The 24,626-nt window shown below is 39.2% G+C and overlaps 1 protein-coding gene across 1 annotated transcript in view; it reads right to left on the bottom strand.

Moving 5' to 3' along the window:
• Positions 1-24,626, bottom strand: part of TAFA3 (TAFA chemokine like family member 3) — a 660,020-nt gene that overhangs the window by 400,361 nt on the left and 235,033 nt on the right. The window contains exon 2 of the mRNA XM_082244378.1: positions 3,360-3,484. Within this exon, the coding sequence (XP_082100504.1) occupies positions 3,360-3,483 (124 nt within the window). The 5' untranslated portion in view covers position 3,484. The remainder of the gene's footprint in view (positions 1-3,359; positions 3,485-24,626) is intronic.

The raw sequence follows: 24,626 nt of genomic DNA, 5'->3' as shown, positions 1-24,626 counted from the left end.
ATTCTGGTTTTGGAGGTCGTCTCACTTTTGCCCGTCTACTGCACCTGTTATTAATTTCATTAACACCAAAGTAGCTGAAACTGACAACCCCCCTCTGCTACTTAACTGACTAGATCAATATCCCAGGAGTTTAATTAACTCGATGCTATACTCTGATTTAAAAGCATTCCTTTCATTTTTTGAGCAGTGTATATACACAATCCTATACCCATAGTTAATCCAGAGGAAGGCAAAAAAAAAAAACAATAATGCATGATCCAATTTGCTTCAACAGGGGGGAAAATCCTTCCTGATCCCCCAAGAGGCAATCAGATATTCCCGGGATCAACTTTACCTATAAATATTAGTATCCAGTTATATTATGTGTATCTAGGGAAGAATCCAGGACTTTCTTTAAAAAAGAAAATCTTCTGAGCTGGCCCGAACCAACTCTTAAGAGAGTCTATTCCACATTTTCACAGCTTTTACCGTGAAGAAGCCTTTTTGTATTAGGAGATTAAATCTTTTTTTTTCCTCTAGACTTGTACTTTTTGATGACCTTAAAGTGAATAACTCAACATCAAGTTTACTATATGGACCACTTATGTAATGATACATGTTGATCATATCCCCTCTTAATCTCTTCTTCCCAAGAAAGAATAAATTCAGTTCCTCTAATCATTCCTCATGGCTGAGCTCCTCCATATCTCTTATCAGTTTGGTTTCCCTTCTCTGCACTTCCTCCCAGTTCCCCAATATACTTTTTATGAACTGGTGCTCAATACTGAGCTGAATATTCCAGATGAGGTTTTACGATGATTTGTACTCGTATAATGTACACATTGTATGTCAATGTGTGATATGCACAAGCTGCTTCCATTATAAAGGTTGCTTTCAGTTCTGCTATCGACTACAATATAGTAGATTCAATTAGATTAGTAGATAATAGTTTTAGCTTTAGTACTTTTTTTAGTACCCTTTGCTCTAATTACAACTACTTTAAGAATTAGGAAATAGTGTTAAATATTTTTTCCTAATGATAGACAACTAGTAGATCTCCAGCTTTAAGTCTCATATGCCTTCACCAGCTGGAATGTAAGTCAGCTAGGCAGGTTGCAGGGCACTACATTTCCTCTGAGATACAGGCTCTTAGCCAATGAAAGGAGTATTTGGATTACTTCCCACAGTTACAAGAGGTATTTTTTGTTGTTAAAGAAATTTCATTGTTACAATTTAGAGGCTAATTGTAAATACCATTTTCATTTAACAATCAATTAAGAGGTAAGCACTGGACTTTTGCAACATAGACTGTAGCCAAAGGGAGCAGACCCGCTAAAGGGGAAGAGGAGGGCAGGTGGGGGGCACATAGCCACCAGCACATCACGTTTTTAAGGTCCCATCTTTTTAAAAGGTTCCAGACTGAAGCTTTTGCCAGCAAACAAACTGTTTCTTCAATGTTGGTGACTCCTCACAACTTGTTTATTTTTATTGGTGCTATAATGCACTGTAAACAGTTCATCTGCTCCTGATGAACTGTCAGTGTCTCTATTTATCCTCGCCCCAATGCCCCCAGCATGTCCTATGTGGCTTTGGCATCTGATCCTATTTGTGAGTTATTAAGGCTAGCCCCCTAGGGTTGGAGGGAAGCAGCACAAGATAACTGGCCCAGGGACGCAGGAAGTATAAATTTGGCCGTTAAAGGGGTCCACAAACTAGAGGAACTTACTCCCATGAGAGGTACACATGTCAATACTATCAAATACCCTTTGGCAACATATAGAAAGTGTCTTAGTTAAAACTAATAGGATATCATTACAATCAACTCTCAAGTGAGAACAGTTAAAAAATGTTTGTCAGGCACATTTCCAAGTCTTTTTCAAAACACGTTTTGTTACTGCTTTAAACGTACAGTATCTTCATTGCAGGGGAACATTGCTATAATCAAAACCTTTCTCAACCGTATTTCCATTTGCACAAAAGAAGAAACCACAGCTACATGATACAATTATCGCATCATGACTAGTAATATCAAGCACAGTAACTATCAATGATATACTCAGAAAAATTTCCTTAGCTCCTGCATGAGCTTTTATTGGTAGTGAACATTGAATAATCAGAAATAAAACAGTAAATGTTTTCCATCATGTTCCAACCTATCAATTGGAAAAAAATTTAAAACGGAATATCACCTAGCAACATTGAATCTCACAAAGCATTTGTTAAAGATAAAACAATAAAACAAAAACTACCTGTGCATTGCTCGTACACCCTAACCCCCTGTTCCCCAGCACTGGAAGTATTAAATGCTTGTTAAGTCTAGGGGTAGAGGAATATGTTGTAAAACTCTATTCTTCACTCCAGCAGGCTCTATCTGTGCAACTGTCCCCCCAAAGCCTCTTCTCTAAAACACCCCTATTAAGGTTACACATAGTTACATATATAGTTACATAGTTAGTCAGGTTGAAAAAAGACACAAGTCCATCTGGCTCAACCAATAAAAAACAAAGAAAAACAAAAACAAAAAAAAAAAAAAACAGTAATGAAAACCCAACCATACAATTCCATATACAAAATCCTATACCCGCAGCTGATGTTATTACATACAATAAAAGTGCCAATAGTTCTACATTGTAAATGGGGGCAGGGAGGGATTGCTTAAGGCATCAGAGGGAATAATTTAATGCTCAAAAACTACCAGGTTGAGGTATAGGGTAGCTATTACACCTTATTCCTTTACCCTTAGACTTATCAAACATTTAGCCCTTGCGGTGCAGGGGAAGAGACACTGCAAGGGTAGTACTAATTCCTGGAGTTCGGCTTTAATATAAAATATGCATTATTAGTATGTTTTCAATTAAATCCTCAAAGCCATAAAATGCAAGGTTTGCTTACATTGCCTGGGTTTCCTCCCCCTTTACATATTGCCTATAAAGTGAAAACTATATAGTACATATTTTTTTTTTTAATTTACATTTACTTCACTGCTGTCTTTTGCATCACTGGGTGTGACATCAGTGTTCTTCTGGGTAGATTCCTGGGAAGATCAGAGCAGGCAAAATCTCACTTAGTTCTATGCAAAAGTGTTTTCTTGCAAGATTTCGACTGCTCCGTATTTCCCAGGATCTAGCAAGGAGTGTGATGTCATCCTTCCTTGGGTACCATGTGTGAAATACAAGGAGTGAAGAATATATAACCTTAACTTTTTTCTTTAAAGGTACATTTTATACTTATGAGTAGATAAGCGTAGATAAGTGTACCTTGCATTTTACTATAAGGTCCACTTTAGGTTACTGAAAGAGGTCAATTAGGACTTTTCAATTGGCAGTCTGTGATAAGCGTTATATGACTCGGCATTATTATACTAAGTTTAAAAGGCCTACCTGAATGAATTCTGTGATGTGTTGATGATGTTGATGCTGATGCTATCCTTCCCCATAGGGTTAAAAGGCAAAGCGTGAGAACCAGTACCCATCTGATAAAGCTTTGTATCTCTCTTTTACCCATTCTGTAAATTAAGAAAAAAGACATATTAGTTTAACACAAAATATCATCCAAAACATGCTTAATCACACATCTGTTACATATAAAAACATTTTACAACAGTCATATTATATATCCGAATCATGAAAATAACAAATTATAGATGGTAACAATAACCATGTATTTTTATAATAATCAATTTAAAAGTGAGTAACTACTGAAGACCAAAAGAATTACCTTAATATGAGATTATGGATCAGTCTGATTTGCAACTGATGGATATTCTCGAATAACAGTTTTTTACATTTCTAAATATTCCCAAAAAGTAATAATAATAATAATAATAAAGTACATAACAATTACCGATGACTAAAATGATTTACTCTATATGAGCTTAAAATTGGATCACTCTGATTTGCAACTGTTGTATAATCTCAAATAACAGTTTTTTAAATTTCTAATAAAAAAAAAAAAACACATATGCCCCTCCCTCCTCCCATCAAAGATACCAGCCCAACATTTACTTATATTGCTGAAATTACTTGGAATGGAGCACAGAGTTGTATAAATTTAAACATCCACCAATTATTTTAATGTTGTGATCCCAGACTAAAATTCCAATTTATATTCAATTACTGATTCCTTAACCTGAGTATAGGAGTCATAATTATCAACCCTGGTTATCAACTATAATTGCATTGTAATCACTACAAACCAATTACTATTTTATTATGTTTTATAAGTGGTTAGCACTTCCACCTAGCAGCACTAGGGTCGTCGGTTTAAATCCCAATCAGGGCACTACCTGCCTGGAGTTTGCATGTTCTCCCTGTGCCTGTGTGGGTTTCCTCCCAGTACTCCGGTTTCCTCTAACACTCCAAAGACATGATAGTAGGTTAATTGACCTCTGTTTGAATTGGCTCTATTATGTAGATTTCGGGATGTGAGTTAGGTACCCTAGATTGTAAGCTCCATGAGGGCAGGGACTGATGTGAATGTACAATATATGTGTAAAGCGCTGCGTAAATTGACAAAGCTATATAAGTACCTATAATAAGTAAATATATTTTATGGTCATCTAAAGCATTGTGTATTGTTTGAACATTTTTATGGTTACACTCCCCTGGGATTTTTTTAATATGTTAGTGCAAAGTAAAAGGACTAAATACTTGTGCAGTAGTCCATAGCAACTAGTCAGCTTTCAGTTTGCTGCTATCAAATAAAAATAGAATTCTATGCAGGTTACTGTTTTTAATATATTGTCTGGTGGATGGATTTCCCATCATTTTCTGTCTCCATGACCATGTTCACCAGGACAAATAGAGCGAGGGAATCTATCTAACGGGGACACACAGGAATCAAAACTTGACAGAGGTTCTAGTACTCCCCTACTCTTTTAAAACTGAAAAAAATATGTTTTGGCTATACAAATACTTTAGGAAAGTTTGGAAAGTTTAACAAAATATATATTCTAACTCTAACTGAATGTGTAGTCTACTACACATAAAGACAGCATACTTGTTTTCAACTTGACTGGCAACTAGCCCATCAGACGCTTTCATTACAAGTAACATCCACTTGCTGTCAAAAAACAACAATATCAAGAAATTAACATCTACTACAAAGAGAGTAATCCCAGCCCTGCCGACCTGTGCAGTCATTAAGCTGTAAGTAACTTGCTATCTTTTCCCCGTCCCTGCACAATATCAATAATTGTCGCTTCCTCATTCTGCTGAACTGAGCTTTGCTGAAAGGACTTATTAGTAGAAGCCACTGGGAAACAAAGTTCCTTCTAATGTGCTTGTTTCTTATTAAGACAACACACCTGGGAATGTGACAAAATCTTCTTGTAACATGCTGGGTAACTTTTAAAGAAATCAGCATGTTGGGAATTGGCCAACAAATGTCAAAGGTAAAAGTAGTCAACTTTTGCAGAATAGTGAGTAGCTTTAAAAAAAAGAAAGAAATACTATATTTATTATTATATAGAATTGATATAGCAGTCAACTAATGCTTATTACGGAGAGCCTTTTTCTCCGTTTGAGAATACTGACTTATGCTGGCCATACACTATACGAAAAATTGTTCAAACTCATTTTCGAAAAACAAACACTCGGCCGTGAGAGCAGACGATCGTGCCATCATGTAACGGCCAACTTTTGATCAATAAATGGTTCAATGGACATTGGACATAAATAAATATGTTTTTCCTTCAATTTGTCACATATGCCTAGTGCAAACAGTTTGGGTGAGAAACACACTGACCTTTCAATTCATCATTCGTTTGGCAGAATTTTCCAAACTGTTCCTTCGATTTGTCAACTCTGAAAAGTTAACACTTTCCTATTTGTGACCATTAACTGGATGAAAAATGAATGAACGGAAAAAATGACAGATTTTCAAACGATTTTTCAGCTAGTGTATGGCCCGCATTAGTGTGTAAAGTGTTTTTTCCCAGCAGAGCATGTGTTTGTCTTTAAAGGAACACAAACAAACATCAGGGTTTAGATTACCAAACTGCCATGTAAATGTAAAGGGCAAATAGTAATATTGTATAGGATTATTTGTATTATACTGTGTTATGCTTTAAGAACTGTTGTGGAAAACCTTCTCAGCTGATAATACTGCATTTAGAAAAAAAAAAAAAATATGGCTACATTTACTGGTTCCATTTTGAAAATGCTAGTTCTCTTACTGTTTTATAGGCAATGATTCTTTTTCATCCTTCTTCTTTTTTTTTTTTGTTTTATATAATTTGTGGACTTTGCTGTTGTTTGATTGACTGGTGTGTGAACATGGATCATTTGTAGTGTTGAGCGAACACGGACTGTATTATTCTGGTCCGTACCGGATAATTGGATTTTTGTTACCCGGACACGGACCCGAAAACGTTACTGTATGTTCGGGTTTAAAATCTGTGTTCGGTAATTCTATTTCCTGCTTTGTATGTAATGGCGCGCTTTTAATGGCGGGCTTTCAACAGCCAATCAACAAGTGTTTAACTGGTGTGCGCCATCACAGCCATGCCTTCTAATGTATTAGTAGCTGTGATTGGCCAGCTGAAGCATGTGACCCAGGTCTTTATAAGCTCCAGAGACACAGCGCGGTGAGTCAGTCTGCTGTAGTGTAGGGAGAAAGCACACAGAACAGTGCTGGCTGCTGCTGATTAGGGACAGACAGGGTAAAACAACATTGTGCTGAAAAGAATGCAGGGACAGGTCGGAGTGTAGGCAGGGAAAGATATTTGAGCATTTTAGGGACAGGCTGGAGAGATTAGGCAGGGAGAGATGAGGAGACACAGGACAGAACAATCGTCCGTTAGCGATCTACATCGATTATGCTGTGTGGGGGGTGGTGCAGTGAACAATCTTTTTGCCCTCACTTGAGCCCACTGAGGAGGAGGAGGGAGAAAAAATATATTTTATCAGTCTGTTGTGTGCAGCATTCAGCTATATTTTACTACAGAGTGCTGTTCTAATCTGCTATTTAAAAATTACAAATTTAAAGGGGAATTTTTTTTAAGGGCACTTGCCATGCTCTTAACTACATTTTGCTGCCATTTGCAGCACTCTAGCCTTTTCCATTTGTTTTTAGAGCCATTTTAGTGCCTGAAAGTTTGGGTCCCCATTGACTTCAATGGGGTTCGGTGTCCAGGTAAAGTTCGAAAAAAGTCCGGGACACGGACCCGGACTTTTTTTTCAAGTTCGGCCGAACCCGCCGAACATGGACATCCAGGTGTCCGCTCAACTCTAATCATTAGTCAAAACTGCAGTTTAATGAAGTTAGGGGGTCTCGCACTGAGAAGAGCATATTTTTTTTGTTGGCATATAACGGAGTCCAAGAGTTTGGTGAGCATGTGAAAGACCTCTAACCAGAATTATTTGGCCATTGTGAATGACTACCAGATATGGAGGAAAATGGCAGTCTGCCCAAAACCATGAAAGCATGTTGATAAATACTGCAAGACACTGCAAGAATATATCTTTATGTTGTCCATTTATGAGACCAATTGTCTTCCTCCAGGTCTATTCCTAGTTCTAGAAACCCTTACTGGAAATAAAAGGGGGGCTGTTGCCATTTCTGTTCAAACATGAACTGGGCTAGGATTCAATTCAGTAAGCAAGCACATTGGAATTATGTTTTTTTATTTGGAGATATTAGAATCTATGCTTGGAAATTCTGATTGGAGATCTTGGTGAATGATTTCACTTAATTTCTTTCAACAGGGTATGTTTTAAATTGTACTTCACCTAGTGGGAAATAGAGCTTGCTTGAAGTAAGCAAGATATGCTTATGAAGAAACATGAAGAGAAGCTCTTTGGGCACAGATGTGTGGGCCAAGACTCCACTTAAGAAGGTCTGGAGAGGTATGTCCAAGCACCTAAATAAAAGGATTTGGAGTGATAAAAGCCAAAGTGTTCTTAAAAAATAAGTTATGTAATTCTGCAGATGTAATTGTTTGCCTGACTGTTTGAAATAAAGCCTGGTCTCCGTGACTACAAAATAGTTGAAGAAGAGGAATGTATGTGGACACACTAGGGACACTGAGAGTAGCAAAGGACGTCAAACACACAGATAGGCCAGGAAATGTGAAACCCACAGGGAGGGAGGGGCTTTACACTTTCACAAACCTTGATGAAGAGGATGCTTTCCATTACATACATTGTTTAACACCACAATACCACCCAGAAGTAGATGCTGCCACCTGCACCTTCAGAGATCACTACTCAGCAACAAGAATGCAGCCAATCACTAGCTGTGAGCATGGATCTAGAGCTTTTCTAATGATGGCCACAGGAAGGAAGAGGCAGCATCACCCTAAACTTGTTTCATGTTCCAGAACTTCAAATTAATTATCGAGTGTATTTTATGCTTTTTAACATTTTAATTTTGCAATTTTTGCCCTGTACTTATAGTGTGGTGTTCTTCCAACCCTGTTCCAACAGAAAGTATTCCAGTGCTTGAGGAATGAGACTTGCAGCAAGTGAGAGAGAAAACTACTCTAATCATGTAGGGTGCATAGTAGCTGACAATCATAACTTCATGGTCTTGTAGTAGGCCCTGTAGAATAAGGTACTGGCCTGCTATGACATGTTGAGCAGTTACGAAAATAGGCAGAGGGACAAAATACTTATAGTACTGTCTTGTGTTTTGTTTGAGGGTGGGAGGCTAAAATAATGTAGTGCTATATAGGGAAAAAGTTCTGTGGGTTTCAATGAAATAGAAGAATAAGAATCCCAGGGGTTGTAAGTGGGTAGGGAGAGAGAGTGAAGTTATTAGATTGTTCTTTAATTTGTGTTCAATCTCAAGGTACAGTAATTTTATGGCTGGTGCACAATCACCTTTATACGGTGGCGGGAGGATCATAATGATATAGCACCTTTCTAATTTAGTGCAGAGAATATAGCAGATCAACATTAAATGAATAATTAATGGTCAGCCTGCCAGCTTGAACCTTCTTAAAATTTCTTTAAACATTTGGGAGGGAGTAAAATGGACATCATTCTATGTGGGGTTAATGCCCACAGAGAGAACCCTCCTCTTATCACAGAGCTGCAATATCATGGACATGACACGGGGTCTCTTTGAAGAGATTTTTTGCAATTGGTCTGGATCTTGAGTTGGCAAGCCTTCTGGAACATCACATTCATTTTCTGGTGAGTGTCATCTGCTGAGAATCTAGGCAGGATCTTAGCTATTGTGTCTTTTAGACTTTCAGATGGATTATTCTGACTTGGAAAGGAACGCAGGGCGGATGGGGGATTATGGAGCCAGTGCTTTCCTGGTGCCAGGGCTTCTATATTGTTTTCATATTCTACTTGATTTTTAGGCCTGTGTCGATCCTTGTGTTCAGTGCATGGGGTATTTGTGACCAAGTCAAAGATAGCGGGCATTTTTGAGCTAGTACACCTGCCATCAGTGATCTCACTCATAAGCTCTCCTTATACTTTTTTAAAGCAACAGTATGGCAATGGTACAACAGTACGGCCATAAAGCTGCTTTTTTAACTGTACCATTAAATGATAGTTAGAGTTTAGGTCTACGTTAACTCAAAGTCACATTTATAAACAAAAGTACAAACGAAAGCAGATGTTTTATTATCAACGCACCAAGCACTGTTTTCCCACGAAGGCAACAGCTGCTGTATTTGCATGTTTGCTTTAGCATAAGGATTCCAGTGATCCTGATAATGTCTTGTTTCACCTACTGGTGACACTGCACCTCCAGACCTATGGAAATGTGATTTCTGTGGTTAATCCTGGAGTTATATGCACCTTTTTAATCCATACTAAAATCAAATGTGAAAAGCTGATGGGTAACTTTTAAAATACCCTCAAATATTGCCAAGTATTATTACCAAATGAAACTTAGAGAAACGCCAAAAAATGTAATCTTTTCTCCCCTACATCTAGTCAGGTTTTATGGTCTCTTTGTTCTTGATGATAGCGCTCATCTATTTGTCTGGCTTTCTCCTTGTGCTTTCTTCCCAATGATATTTATAAAACACAGGTGCTGTAAATTCAAGAGCCGTGTGGGGAACACACACACAACATTCATATAAATCATATACAAAATTAGCACATTATTATTCAGATGTAGTGCATGTTATTGTAAAACATAATTATAGGGATAACATTAATCAAACTATGATGTTACACGTAAATTGCACTGATGCGAGCATACGCCAGCAAATTAACTTAACTTGCAGACAGCAATCAGTTGTCTCTTCTCCCTTTCTTCAGTCTCCTTCACTTATCATTACAGGCAAACAGACTGATTTCTCATTCAATGTATACATCTGTCTAATGTAAATGGTTGAGTCATAAAAAAATTAGAGACTTTTTCATACAAAATCAGCTAATTCAAATCATTTCAATCTTTTTAATCTGCTTTATCACAAAATGCAGATATGATCAGATTTTAAGTGAATAGAGCTACAAGCTACAGCTGTAAAAAGAAATTTGTGAACCCTTTAAAGGCCCCCTAAAATTGCTTTAGATTGAGCCATATTGCACACCAGTAGTTGTAAAAATTGGGTAACCAGAATAAATCCAGAAAATCCATATGGGTTTACTGTCTTTTTACTACAAACATAATCCACCTGCAGCAGCAGAGAGTATATTTAGGAGGGCTTTGAAATCCCTCACCATATGTTGTTGCAAGGTCCCTCCTGGTATTTAAAAACCTGTCACTTGCATAGCTACATCTCCCAATTCAGAAGAAGATGTTTCCATAAAGAAAATATTATTATTAGGTCCTTTTATCAGGCCAAAGTCATTTTATCTGTTATATACTGTAGGTAGTGTTCAAATACAGTCCTAAATATCCACTACTAGTACACACACACACACAACCAATTGTTTTAATCTTTTAGTCTGATCTGCAAAAAATCTGATTTTTTTTAGCTTGAATTAAAAAGGTGGGGAAATTACAGTTATTTTGATAGCCTTTAGGCTTTCATGGCATAATCACAAAAACATATTTTAGTTTGTTTTGCTAATTTAAAGTATGGAAACATCACAATTGAAAGAAAATATATACAAGAGTATTCCTATTTTGGATCAATTCTAAGTTTCAGTGAATGGAAAAATAGGTAACAAAATATAGAACCATCAAATATAAATGGAAGTTACTCACAAGGGGGAGAACCTCTGGGGGAATCCACGATGGAGATGGATCTGGAGGTCCTAGTAGTATGCAATGCCAAGCTGCAGCAAGTAAAGCCAGCAGAATATTGGCATGTATTAAAAAGAGAGATTACTCCAGAGATAAAATTATAATCCTGCCACTTTATAAAACTCTGGCTTGGCCACATCTGGAGTATTCTGTCCAGTTCAGTCACCAATCCTCAGGAAGGATGTGCTGGAACTGGAGAGAGTCCAGAGAAGGGCAACAAAATTAATAAGGTAACTGGAGAACCTCAAATACGAGGAATGACTACATACACTAAACTTATTCTCCCTGGCTCGGCCACATCTGGAGTATTCCATCCAGTTTTCTTACCAATCCTCAGAAAGGATGTGCTGGAACTGGAGAGAGTCCAGAGAAGGGCAACAAAATTAAAAGGTAACTGGAGAACCTCAACTACGAGGAATGACTACATGCACTAAACGTATTCTCCCTGGCTCGGCCACATCTGGAGTATTCCCTCCAGTTCTGTCACCAATCCTCAGGAAGGATGTGCTGGAACTGGAGAGAGAGAGTCCAGAGAAGGGCAACAAAATTAATAAGGTAACTGGAGAACCTCAACAACGAGGAATGACTACATGCACTAAACGTATTCTCCCTGGAGAAGAGATGCTTGAGAGGAGATATTATAGTTATATACAAATATATCTATGGTGATCCCAGCGTAAGGAGGAAACTATTCAGTCTCAGAGAGTCTAATAGGACATGGGGCCACACAATGAGGTTGATGGAGACGTGGTGTAACCTTAAGCTGCGTAGGGGGTTTTTCACTGTCAGGGCATTACGAATGTGGAATAGATAAAATTCTGTTAAGGCGATAAGAATGTGGAACTCTTTTCCACAAATGGTGGTGTCAGCAGGAAGTATTGGTCATTTTAAAAGACTCTTGGACATGCATCTTAGTAGACACAATATACAGGGATATGGGAAATGATTATCTACACAGACACACACCCACTTAGGTTGGACCGGATGGACTTGTGTCGCCTCACAGGTCATCGCAGGTCGCCTCCCATAGGGAAGCTGCGGACCCGTTCTAATAGGAGCGACACAAGTCGCTCCGACCTAGAAAAAGGGTCCGGAGCTTCTTTGGGGCGACCCGGAGGCGACCGCCATAGACTTCAATGTTATGAAGTCCGTGGCGGCCGCTCCGAGGTCGCGGCGCGCTGCTCGCACCGCGACCTCCGAGGTCGCGGTGCGAAGTAGCATCGCTGCAATGTGAACCGGCGCTCAAAATTTCAATAATAAAAAAAAGAAACATTGATGCATGTGTGGCAAACATACATTATGCATTTTATGTCACTTTTTAGACTTACAGGTATGGCAATTAGTGGTATTTTTTTACATGGATTTAATTATTGCCATGATAGAAACGAAAGCTGCCATTGCTGTTTAGAGTTCACGTTTAAAATTATGTATCTGTACTTCTCCTCACTTTAAAACATAGTAGCTTACTGGCCAGAAACAGCTATGTTGGTCAGGTGTCCCAACACTTCACTAGCTACAGACTTGGTCCATGATAGTTCCCATATTTTAGTTACTTAAGGATAATGATGACATCAATAAATAAATAATGACAATAAAATGACAACTCCCATTATATTCCAAAATGTTCCCATTAAAACGACCCAGTCAGCTTATGATAACAACGAACATGGGAGTATTCTGCAAAAAAAGGGTCTTACACTTACCTCTTCATTGGTCCATGTTCCCTACCTTCCTTCTGTTTCAGCATCGCAGTCTTTGTCAGTGTCATCATTCAACACTTCCAGGAGTCTCAGATGCCTGTGTTTCCTGCAAACATGCCATAATTCCATCTTTCAACCCCTACATCACTGCTGGGTCCTGTAGTGCTGTAGAAGTCAAAGGATGTAAATGCAGCAAGAGGTGGAAGACAAAGGCAACTGATACTCCTGGAAGTGTCAAATACACTAATCAGGCTGCAGCCCTGGAACAGAGGGAAGGTGGGAGACATGGTCAACTGAAGAAGTGAGTAGAATAACTCTTACTATAATTATATTAAATAGTTAGAAAATGTAAGATATAACTGTTGGCCTAGAGGCTTATTATATCATATGTGTCAGAAGTCGGACATTAAACATAGTAAAACAAATAATATTGACCCCTTTACACCTAAGGGTTAAACAAATGTTAATGCCTAAGCACAATTTAGCAACTTTGACATGTGTAAGTAAAACTGTACTCATCAATACAACTACTTTGTGCATCCAGGTAGATAATACCTTGTTTTTTCAGGACAAAATTGGCTTTGATTTGGTGGTTATTGGTAATGGATACCCCCTGATTTTCTTTAATTATCAAAAGAAAACTGGCCCAAAATAGTAAAAACAACAAAAAAAAAACGTAAATGTAGGTTTATATTTCTTGTTACTAAAAGAAACCTACCACCAAAGAACGATCCAAACTAAATTATCCTGCTCCTGACGATAGCAGCTGTACCACATGTGTGTTAGTTAATTGTTGTTTGTACCCTTAGTACAGCCCAGAAATGCCCAGTGCGCTTTTTTTTTTATCCTACCTTAAACACACTGACACTGGCACTGATTTAAGAACTTCAATACTGGGCACTTCTACCCCCTTCCTTCCAGGACAATTTCAGCTTTTAGTGCGGTCACACTTTGAATGACAATTGCGCAGTCATGCAACACTGTACACAAATTACATTTTTAGAGTTTTTTGGAGATAGATAGAGCTTTCTTTTGGTGGTATTTAATCACCAATGTTTTTTTTTTTTGCTAAGTAAATGAAACATTTTGAAAAAACGAAGAGTTTTTGTTCATTTCTGTTATAAAATTTTGTAAACAAGTAATCTTTCTCTTTCACTGATGTGCGCTGATGAGGCTGCACTGATGGGCCCTGATAGGCTGCACTGATGAGGTGGCACTGATGAGGAGGCACTAATATGCAGCATTGATGGGCACTGATAGAGGGAACTTTTGGGCACTGATAGGCACTAGTAAGCTGGACTGACTGGCACTGATAGGTGGCAGTGATAGGCAGAACTGATGGGCACTGATGGTTGGCACTGATAGACAGCACTGATGGGCACTAATGGATGGCACTTATGGGCACAGATAGACAGCACTGATAGGCAGCACTAATAAGGAGACACTGATGGGAAATGACAGACATCACTGCTGGGCACTAATTGGCATCACTAGTGTGCACTGGTGGGCATCACTGGTGAGCATAACTAGTGGGCACTGACAGGCTTTAGTGATAGGGCAGATCTCCTCTGTGAGGAAAGCTGCTTATCGGCTCGGCTCTCCTCTCCTCGCGCGCTGTCAGTGTGAAGAGAAGAATGCTGATAACCGACATTTCCCATTAAAGAGTGAGAGTAATCAAGAGTACATCATAAGCTCTTTACTGAGATCGGTGATGCGGTGTAACCATGAGACACCCCCAGGGGAGTGTATGAGCGGCCATTCTGAAGTATGTCATATGATGTCCACTCAAAACAGGAAAGCCACCACCTGGCTGTCATTCTGTTATAGGCCAGGTGGGAAGGTTAAAAAAAAAACCCCTGCCAAAAATGTACTGACCTTGACCTTGTTTGACCCAAACACTAGCCCTGGCACTGACCTAGATCAAACCTTAGTTTGGGTATTTTTTTATTTTATTTTCTATTATTATTATTATTGTTAATATTTATTTTTTATTATTTTTTTAACATACACTTGCTTTGTTTTTTCTCCGCAAGGAGAGAGAAAGACACAATATATCTTTCCCCACCATTCGTAGAGAGAGCAAAGCAGGGTCAGGCTTCAAAGAGACTCATAGGCTATCACAGCGATCGGGTGAGTTGGATCCGGGAGTTTCAGGGCTCCTGCTTGGACCCCAATCTCTGTACTGGAAGAACGCTGTGCTCACATTACCAGCATAAAGACAGATACATATATATGCGGCCCTTTGGAAAAAAGCCAACTTCAGTGAGGCCTCATATACATGTACTGTTGGCGCCAAGGGGTTAAATGTTAAAGGTCATGGGAGAAATATAGGGGCTTTCAATGCTTTCTGAGTCACTTACCTGGAACACATAAAGTCATAAGACCTTAGCTACATACAATTACTGGTCAGTATTGTACCTGTGGAACATAGCCTTTCCAAAAAAAATGTCCTCTTCCTAAAGTGCATGCCCTCTGTGGCCCATTCCTATAGCTAGGCCATATTTATGGTGGCCTCCAACAATCAAGTGGGATCGAGGAACAAGGTATGTATTAGGGCAGATGGGTTGCACTCAGGAATCTATTAAAGGACAGCTGTACATATAATTGTAAATGTAGTTGCATACCATTTATGCTTGTTGTCCTTTAGAGGTCAACTCCAATGTGGAATGGTTAGGACGTTTGTCAACATTTTATTGCTACCTTTGTACTGTTTTGGGAAATCTCCCTCTCTCTTTTTCTTTATTTCACAGGTGTTAAGACAGAACAGGAACTAAGGTAAATATCCCCTTATCTCAGCGGATAAAGGTCCTAATGAAAACCTTTTAGGATTTTTATTCTTTGTACTCATAAGAGGGGAATTTCCCCTTACTTCTTGTGCTGGTGATGGGGGTAAAAACAGAGCAACCGTGTTCATTTTGCCGACTAAAATATTTTCGTTGACTAAGTTAACACTATTCTAGTCGACTAAGATACGACAAAAACTAAAATGGAAATTTAGTCATGAGACTAAAATACGACTAAAACTAAAATTACATTTTAGTCAAAAGATAAAATTGAAATTTGACATCAAAATTAACACATCTCTGCTGGTCATTTCTAAATCAGCAACACAATTCCATCCAGAGCCTGTAATAATAGCGCATTAAAGTTTAAACATGTATTGCACGACCGCATAAGCATAAGTAAGGGGCATCTACTAAGCTGCTGAAACAGAAAAAAAAAATGCTTTTCTTATATGTTTTTTTTAAATAATTAATGTTGGTAATATATTCAGGTAATATGTTCAATGAAAATATAGCCAACGGAGTTTACAGTTTTTTGTTTTTTTTTGTATTTTAAAGTTGTATTGCACTTCTGTTTGTCAAAAAGCAATATTTTTGTTTGTTTATGAAACTTAGTTTTATTTATAAGAATGTTATATATCACAATGGCTAAGAGCTGGTTCACATATGAGCGATCCGACTTGCCGGGGCGACCTCACAGGTCGCGGTGCGCAGCTCGCACCGCGACCTCGGAGCGGCCGGCACGGACTTCATATCATTGAAGTCAATGCAGGTCGCTCCGGGTCGCCCCAAAAAGCTCCGGACACTTTTTCTAAGTCGGAGCGACTTGTGTCGCTCCTATTAGAACGGTCCACAGCTTCTCTATGGCAGGTGACCTACGGCGACCTGTCAGGTGACCAGGTCGCCTGACAGGTCGCCCCAGTGTGAACGGGGTCTAAATCTGTCTCTGTAATGCATGTTCAAACCTTAATACCATAAATAATAACATATTATTAGATTTTTACACCAGTGGTATATAATTAGTTTGAAAATTCTAGAGAAATGTTTGAATAATGCATTACAATTTACCTAAACCCATTTGATTTGTAGTTGACTAAAATGTATGAGATTTTAGTCCACTAAAATGTACTGGAGATTTTTGTCGACCAAAATATGACTTAAACTAAAATAATTCAAATTAATTAAATACGACTAAAACTAAAAAAGTATTTTTTAGTCAAAAGACTAACACAGGACTAAAATTAAAAATGTCATTTTATTCAAAAGACTAAAACTAAATTGAAATAAGTTATATCCCCAAAAAAAAAAAAAAGGTTTTGGCTGGAGTTGGGCCATTTAGTAGTGAAGAGGGCCAGCTTGAAAACCACACTACCAGCATTTTCAGAACAGGAGATCAATAATGCCTCCATCTTTCTCTCATGACAGATTCCCTTTATTGCAGTATGCCTATCATCCTCTGTCCTTGGAAAATGTTTACGTCAATAAGCATATCAACAAATTTTATATTTCTTTTTTATTTTATTGGTTTATAAATTTTCTTACAGTTGCATTTTGATGCAGTTAAATAATATTTCAGTTCATTATGATCAACATGTATTTTCTAACCTGTTTTTCACACTACTAATACTGTATATTAACCATTTACCAACCACCCCATAACAGATTTACTGCTACAGGGCAGCCGTTCTATGCAGAATCACATATTTTTTTAACCACTTGTCGACCAGCCACCATCGATATGTGGTGGCAGGTCGGCAGGTTCCCATGAATCGCAGTACTCGCCAACAGGGAAGCCAATCCATGGAGCCGTCGGCCACAATTGCCACCGGGCACCCGTGCTCGTTCCCTGTTGAGCGAGAACGGCGGTCTGCTGTTGTAAACACAGCAGACTGTTGTTCTCTCAGATATCAACACAGAGCTCCTGTGTTCCTTCTATTTAGGATCACAGGTCTCTGTGTTTATTCCACAAGCCCTTCCCCACAAACAACCCCCTTAGGCTCACATTTAACCCTTTGATCACCCCCTGGTGTTAACCCCTTTCCTGCCAGTGCCATTATTACAGTAAGAGTGCATATTTTTAGCACTGATTACTGTAGTAATGTCATTGGTCCCCCGAAAAGTGTCAAAAATGTCAGTTAGGGGTCCGATCTGTCCTCAACAACGTGGCAGCTCTGCTAAAAATCGCTGATCGTCGCCATTACTAGTAAAAAAAAAAGAAAGAAAGAACAAAATGAAATATCTTTCCCCTAGTTTGTAAACGCGATAACTTTTGCGCAAACCAATCAAGATACGCTTATTGGGATTTTTAGTTTACCAAAAATATATGTAGCAGAATACAAATTGGCCTAAATTTTTTTTTTTTTTTTTTTATTGGGAATGTTATATAACAGAAAGTGAAAAAAAATATATATTATTTTTTTTTCGGAATTGTCGCTCTTTTATTTTTTTGTTTATAGCACAAAACCTAAAAACCGCAGAGGTGATAAAATACCACCAAAATAAAGCTCTATTTGTGGGGAAAAAAATCAATTTTATTTGGTTACAGTATGGCACGACCGCGCAATTGTTTGTTAAAGTAACGCAGTGCCAAATCGCAAAAAATGGCCTGGTCATTAAGGGGGAAAATCTTCCAGTCCAGAAGTGGGTAAATTGTCGATCTTTTTTTGTTCATAGCACAAAAAATAAAAATGCAGTGGTTTTCAAATACCACCTAAAAGAAAGCTCTATTTGTGGGGAAAAAATGACATAAATCTTATTTGGGTACAGAGTCGCCGGACTGCGTGATTTTCAGTTACAGTAATGCAGTGCCGTATTGCAAAAAAATGGCCTGGCCATGAAGGGGGGGGGGGGGTAAATCTTTTTGAGGTCAAGTGGTTAACATAACCAAGTTAATTAACTAGTAGCTGCTTTGATAGTGTGCACCGCGACCTCGGCACGACATGCACGGACTTCATATAATTGAAGTCAATGCAAGTCGCCTCCAGGTCCCCCCAAAGTAGTACAGGACCCTTTTTCTAAGTCGGAGTGACTTGTGTCACTCCTATTAGAACGGGTCCTGTGCTAATCAATGGCAGGCGACCGACCGCGACTTGTCAGGCGACCAAGTCGCCTGACAAGTCGCGCTAGTGTGAATGGACCCTTAGACTGCCTCTGTTGAAAAATTGTGAAAAACAAAGTAGGAAATACAAATACTTATTTGTGTTTGTCTGAAAGTGAGTGTATAATATGTGAAAAAGAAAAGGAATGAACATTAGAAGCAGCATTGGCAGCCAGGCATGAAATCTAAAAATAACAGCAATTTTCCTCTGACTATTATTGCTTTGTATTGTAATGTCAGCCGCAGTACACAGGGAAGGCAGGATAGGAGGGGGGAAAGGAATATTTTTAAGAATAGTATTGGGCTTTAATTCCTATTCACTTCCACTGACTATGCTAGAAATTTAGGGCTGGTTCACAATGGAACGCACGTGTTCAAATACACATATCCTTGTGTGATTGCTGCATGTTTGCTAACCCATTTATATAAAAGCAAGCACTACGTTTTCGAAATGCACAGCCCTAACCTGCCTGATACTGCGATACCATGCAATTAAGGCCTGGTTCAACCCTTTGCAGGTTGCAGTTTGCATATTCTAGGTGCATTTTGCGTTTTTCAATACACCTTTTTTTGATCTATTGAAGTCTATGGAACCAAAAAAAACAAAAACGGTCCCTGGACCTTTCCATAAAATGCACAAATGTGAACGTTACCGATAGGACACCATGTTAACCACTTAAGCCCCGGAAGATTTTACCCCCATTCCGACCAGGGGGTATTTTGCGATTCGGCACTGCGTGAATTTAACGCACAATTGTGCGGTCGTGCGACGCTGTACCTAAACGAATTTGACGTCCTTTTTTTCCCACAAACAGAGCTTTCTTTTGGTGGTATTTGATCACCTGTGCGATTTTTTGATCACGCGCTATAAACAAAAAAAGAGCGTCAATTTTGCAAAAATAGCAATATTTTTCACATTTTTTTATATGAAATTCCCCCAAAAAAAAATGTAAAAATCAAAATTTTTAAAAATTTTCGGCCAATTTATTTTATGCTACCTATGTTTGGTAAAAAAAATCGCAAAAAGCGTATTTTGATTGGTTTGCGCAAAAGTTATCGCGTTTACTAACAAAGGGAAAGATTTTTGTCATTTTTGTTGTTTTTTTTTTTAACGCGTAATGGCGGCGATCTGCGATTTTTTTTGCGGTACTGCGACATTGCGGCGGACAGATCGGACCCTTGACTGACATTTTTGACACTTTTGGGGTTACCAGTGACATTTCTACAGTAATCAGTGCTATACATATGCACTGTTACTGTAAAAATACACTGGTAGTGAAGGGGTTAACTTTATTTGGAAGGGAGGGGCTGTGTGTGTCCCTAGGGGCGTGGTTTCTACTGTGATTGGCTGTGGCTCTAGCTGTAAGGACACTGATCAACGGATCTACATACCAGATCCGTTTTATCAGTGTCTTTGCAGCGAGGAGAATGACAGGCAGTTTGTTTACACAAGCTGCCTGACATTCTCCCTCTCCCCCGCCGATCGCCGAGTGACCGGCGGACATCGGGTCCGCTGGTCACACGCGCGGGGGGGTCCGTGACCACGCGGGAGCGGGAGCGCGCCCCGGGGGGCGCGCGCTCGCTCCCTAGACCCTCACAAGCAAGCAACGTAGCCCTACGTTAGTTTGCCTGTGAGGGGCTGACCGCCGACGTAGATAGTCGTGCGGCGGTCGGCAAGTGGTTAAATGAACTGTAGTGTGTTTCGGCAAAACCTGAAAATGCACTAAAAAATGCATACATGTTTTTCTGCAGCTTCTCCATTAAAGTCTATTGTACCAAAAAAAAAAAAAAACACAGTTTTCTGTTCAAGGCTCTATTCACACTAATGCGTTTTTCATGCTTTCTGCAGAAACGCATTTCATTTTTTTTTAAATGGGTTCCTATGGATCACCTCTGTATTTTTGGAAAGGGACGGGGACTTTTTTCCTGCACAATGCAGTGTTTTGCACGTAATAGACTTCAATAGGCATGCATAAAAAATGCAAGTCCTGCGTTTGTGTAGCATTTTGCATTATTTAACCACTTGCCGACCGCCGCAAGTACATATACTGCGGCGGTCAGCCCCTCACAGGCAAAGTGACGTACCGGTACGTCACTAGCCTGTGAGGCTCTGGGGAGCGAGCGTGCGCTGCCGGAGGCACGCTCCCGCTCCCGCGCGGTCACGGTCCCCCCATGCGTGACAGCGGGAGAAAGGCAGGCGGCTGATGTAAACAAGCTGCTTGTCATTCTCCCCTGTTTCGGAACAGTGATCATACGGTTCTACTATGTAGGACCATTGATCATTGTTCCTACACCTAAAGCCACAGCCAATCACAGTTAGAATCATGCCCCTAGGGACACACACAGCCCCCTCCTCAAAAAAATGTAACCCCTTCACTACCAGTGTAATTTTACAGTAGCAGTGCATATGTATAGCACTGATTACTGCATTAATGTCACTGGTAACCCCAAAAGTGTCAAAAATGTCAGTCAAGGGTCCGATCTGTCCGCCCCAATGTCGCAGTCCCGCAAAAAAAAATCGCAGATCGCCGCCATTACGCGTTAAAAAAAAAAACAACAAAAATGACAAAAATCTTTCCCTTTGTTAGTAAACGCGATAACTTTTGCGCAAACCAATCAAAATATGCTTTTTGCGATTTTTTTTACCAAACATATGTAGCATAAAACAAATTGGCTGAAAATGTTAAAAAATTTTGATTTTTACATTTTTTTTGGGGAATTTCATATAAAAAATGTGAAAAATATTGTTATTTTTGCAAAATTGACGCTCTTTTTTTGTTTATAGAGCATAATCAAAAAATCGCACAGGTGATCAAATACCACCAAAAGAAAGCTCTGTTTGTGGGAAAAAAAGGACATCAAATTTGTTTAGGTACAGCGTCGCACGACCGCACAATTGTCCGTTAAACTCACGCAGTGCCGAATCGCAAAATACCCCCTGGTCGGAATGGGGGTAAAATCTTCCGGGGCTTAAGTGGTTAATCTGCCCAACAAAAAATTGGCCAAATAAAAAGAAAAAATCTGAGTCCAAAATGTAAAACGTATGAAAAAATGCTTCAAAAACGCTCATCCGAAAACAAGGAAAGCACCGCAAAAAGGACTGCTGAAACACTCAAAAGCAACATGCATAGGTGTGAGTCGAGCCTTAGGCTGTTTTCACACTAATGCCTTTTTATTGCACGCTTTTTGCTTTTTACAGAAATGCATTTCATTTTTTTAACATGGGTTCCTATGGAAAACGTTAACATCAATGCAGTTTTGTTTTTAGAAAGGGTGAGGAACTTTTGTCCTGCAAAATGCAGCATTTTCCATGTAAAAGACTTCAATGGACCCGCATCCATAACGCAAGTATTGCGTTTTTACCTCGATTTTATCGTGATTTTGCCACGATTTGCGTTTTTAAATCTGCCCAACAACACATTTTCAAAAAGACCCTAGAGAATAAAATGGAGATGGCTGCAATACTTTTTCACACCGTATTTGCACAGTGGTCTTACAAACACAATTTTTTTGGGAAAAAATACACTTTTTTTAATTAAAAAATAAGAAAAGAGTAAAGTTAGCCCACTTTTCTTCTATAATGTGAAAGATAATGTTACGCTGAGTAAATAGATACCCCAAATGTCATGCTTTAAAATTGCACAATGGCGACAAACATTGGTAATTAAAAATCTCCGTAGATGACATTTTAAAACCTTCTGCAGGTTACCAGTTTAGAGTTACAGAGGAGTTCTAGTGCTAGAATTATTGCTCTTGCTCTTCAAATTGTGGCGATACCTCACATGTGTGGTTTGAACACCGTTTACATATGTGGGCACGACTTGCGTGTGCGTTCGCTTCTGCGCATGAGCACGGAGGGATGGGGCGCTTGAAATGTTTTATTTTTATTTTTTATTTTACCTATTATTTTTTATTTTTACACTGTCCATATAAAAAAAATGTTTGATCACTTTTATTCCTATTACAAAGAATGTAAACATCTGTTGTAAAATAAATAATCAGGATAGGTCTTCTTTAATGTGAGATCTGGAGTCGAAAAGACCTCAGATCTCACATCTACACTTAAAAAAAAAAAGTAATTTTGAAAAAAAAAAATGGGCCCTTTAAGGCCATTGGCAGGAAGCAAAGTATGACATTGCTCAGGTCCTCCAAGGCCATAGAGTCAAGTGGGGGCAAAGTGGGGACTTCCTGCCTAGGACATGGATGGACTGGATAGTTTTCCTCGCTACTGATGGCTCCGGTAAGCAGGCAAAATGACCGGGAAGCGGCAGGAGGTGTAGGGGGGGGGGAGCACCTCTCCTGTGGCGAATCCGTCACTGGGGCCACTTTCATGTAAAAGAGGACTGCCCGCCCTGTAAGAAAATACCGGGGTTATGGCAGCTATCTGCCATAACCCCGGTATTTAATGTCAAAGTGCCGACGTAAAACTGCGGCGGGTGGTCTGGAAGTGGTTTAACTTAAAAAAAATTGCGTGTTTCAATGTCTATCCTAGTACTAGATTGTAAGCTCTAACGAGCAGGGCCCTCTGATTCCTCCTTTATTGAATTGTATTGTAACTGTACCCTCATGTTGTAAAGCACTGCTCAACTGTTGCCGCTATATAAATCCTGTATAATAATAATAATAGAAATAATAATACAATATTCTACTATTGCTCTGGTAAACTCCAAAACTGTAGGTGTAAAGAGAACCCCCTGTACTGCAGACGTTCTACATACATTCTTCTTTCCCTGTGCCTGTAATGCAAAAATAGCGAATATAAGAACATCAAAGTGTACACCACTCACATTAAAATTCAGTTTTACCATATCTCTAGGTTTCACAGACTCATCAATATGTGTCTGTATGCAACCAGAAATAAGAGGATTTATATTTTTTTATGCTGCCAGTATAAGAAGGTTCTACTATGTATTCTTCAAACATTAAGGATTTGTTTGGTGTATTTTTATAATGCATGTAGTGCTGCCATAAGGTGGGCAGTAGAGCATTGTAATATACACCAAAGTTAGGGTGCCCTTTCATTTATTATGGAGACTGAAGAAAAAGTAGTAGTGTTGTACATAACTGATGATAGTTTTATAGAATTCTGATGATGATTCCCAAATGTATTGCACGCAGACTTTCAAGATCCATGCACATTAATCCCTCCTTATATACAGCAGCAATGATGTGAAAAAATCCAACGTCTGGAGCTTCATTTGTTACTGATCTGTACTCCGCAAGAAGGACTTTGTCAACACCGGACACACTGAGATAGAGAAAATGAACGAAATGATTATATTCCCCTCCAACACAGCTTGTTGGTTTCATTTAAAAGTCACAGAAGGTCGAACACAAGGACAGGGTTCAAGCAACAGCCTAACTGGTTTGACATGTAATGTGGGTCCTTCTCCATGGAGTCTTAACACAATTTTTATCTCTCCTATTAGGTCTGCTATGACAATTCAGCTAATATGGCTTTTTCCAGAAGGCTGGTAGTTCTAAGTTTATGTGGTAGTTAGTAGAATGGCTTTGAGCTTCTCAGTTTCTGTACTTGCTTAACCACTTCAGTTTCGGAAGGTCTTACCACCTTAATGACCAGGCCATTTTTGCGATACAACATTGCATTGTTTTAACTACCTGCCCACCACCTGCCGCAGATATACTGCGGCAGACTGGCTCAGCTGGGCGAACTGCCACCCCTATTAGGCAGCGGGGAAGCTGATCCATGGGGCCAGTGGCCACGATTGCCGCTGAGCACACGTGATCGCTCCCTGTGGAGAGAGAACAACGACCTGCTGTTGTAAACACAGCAGACTATTGTTCTCTCTGGAATGAACACATAGCACCCGTGATCCTTCTATTTAGGACAAGGCCACCCCCCACAGTTAGTAAACACCCCCTAGGCTCACACTTTACCCATTGATTGCC

This window comes from Pelophylax lessonae (genome assembly GCF_965119305.1).
Source record: "Pelophylax lessonae genome assembly, chromosome: 2".
NCBI lineage: Eukaryota > Metazoa > Chordata > Amphibia > Anura > Ranidae > Pelophylax > Pelophylax lessonae.
This window is presented reverse-complemented; position numbering and strand designations above follow the sequence as displayed.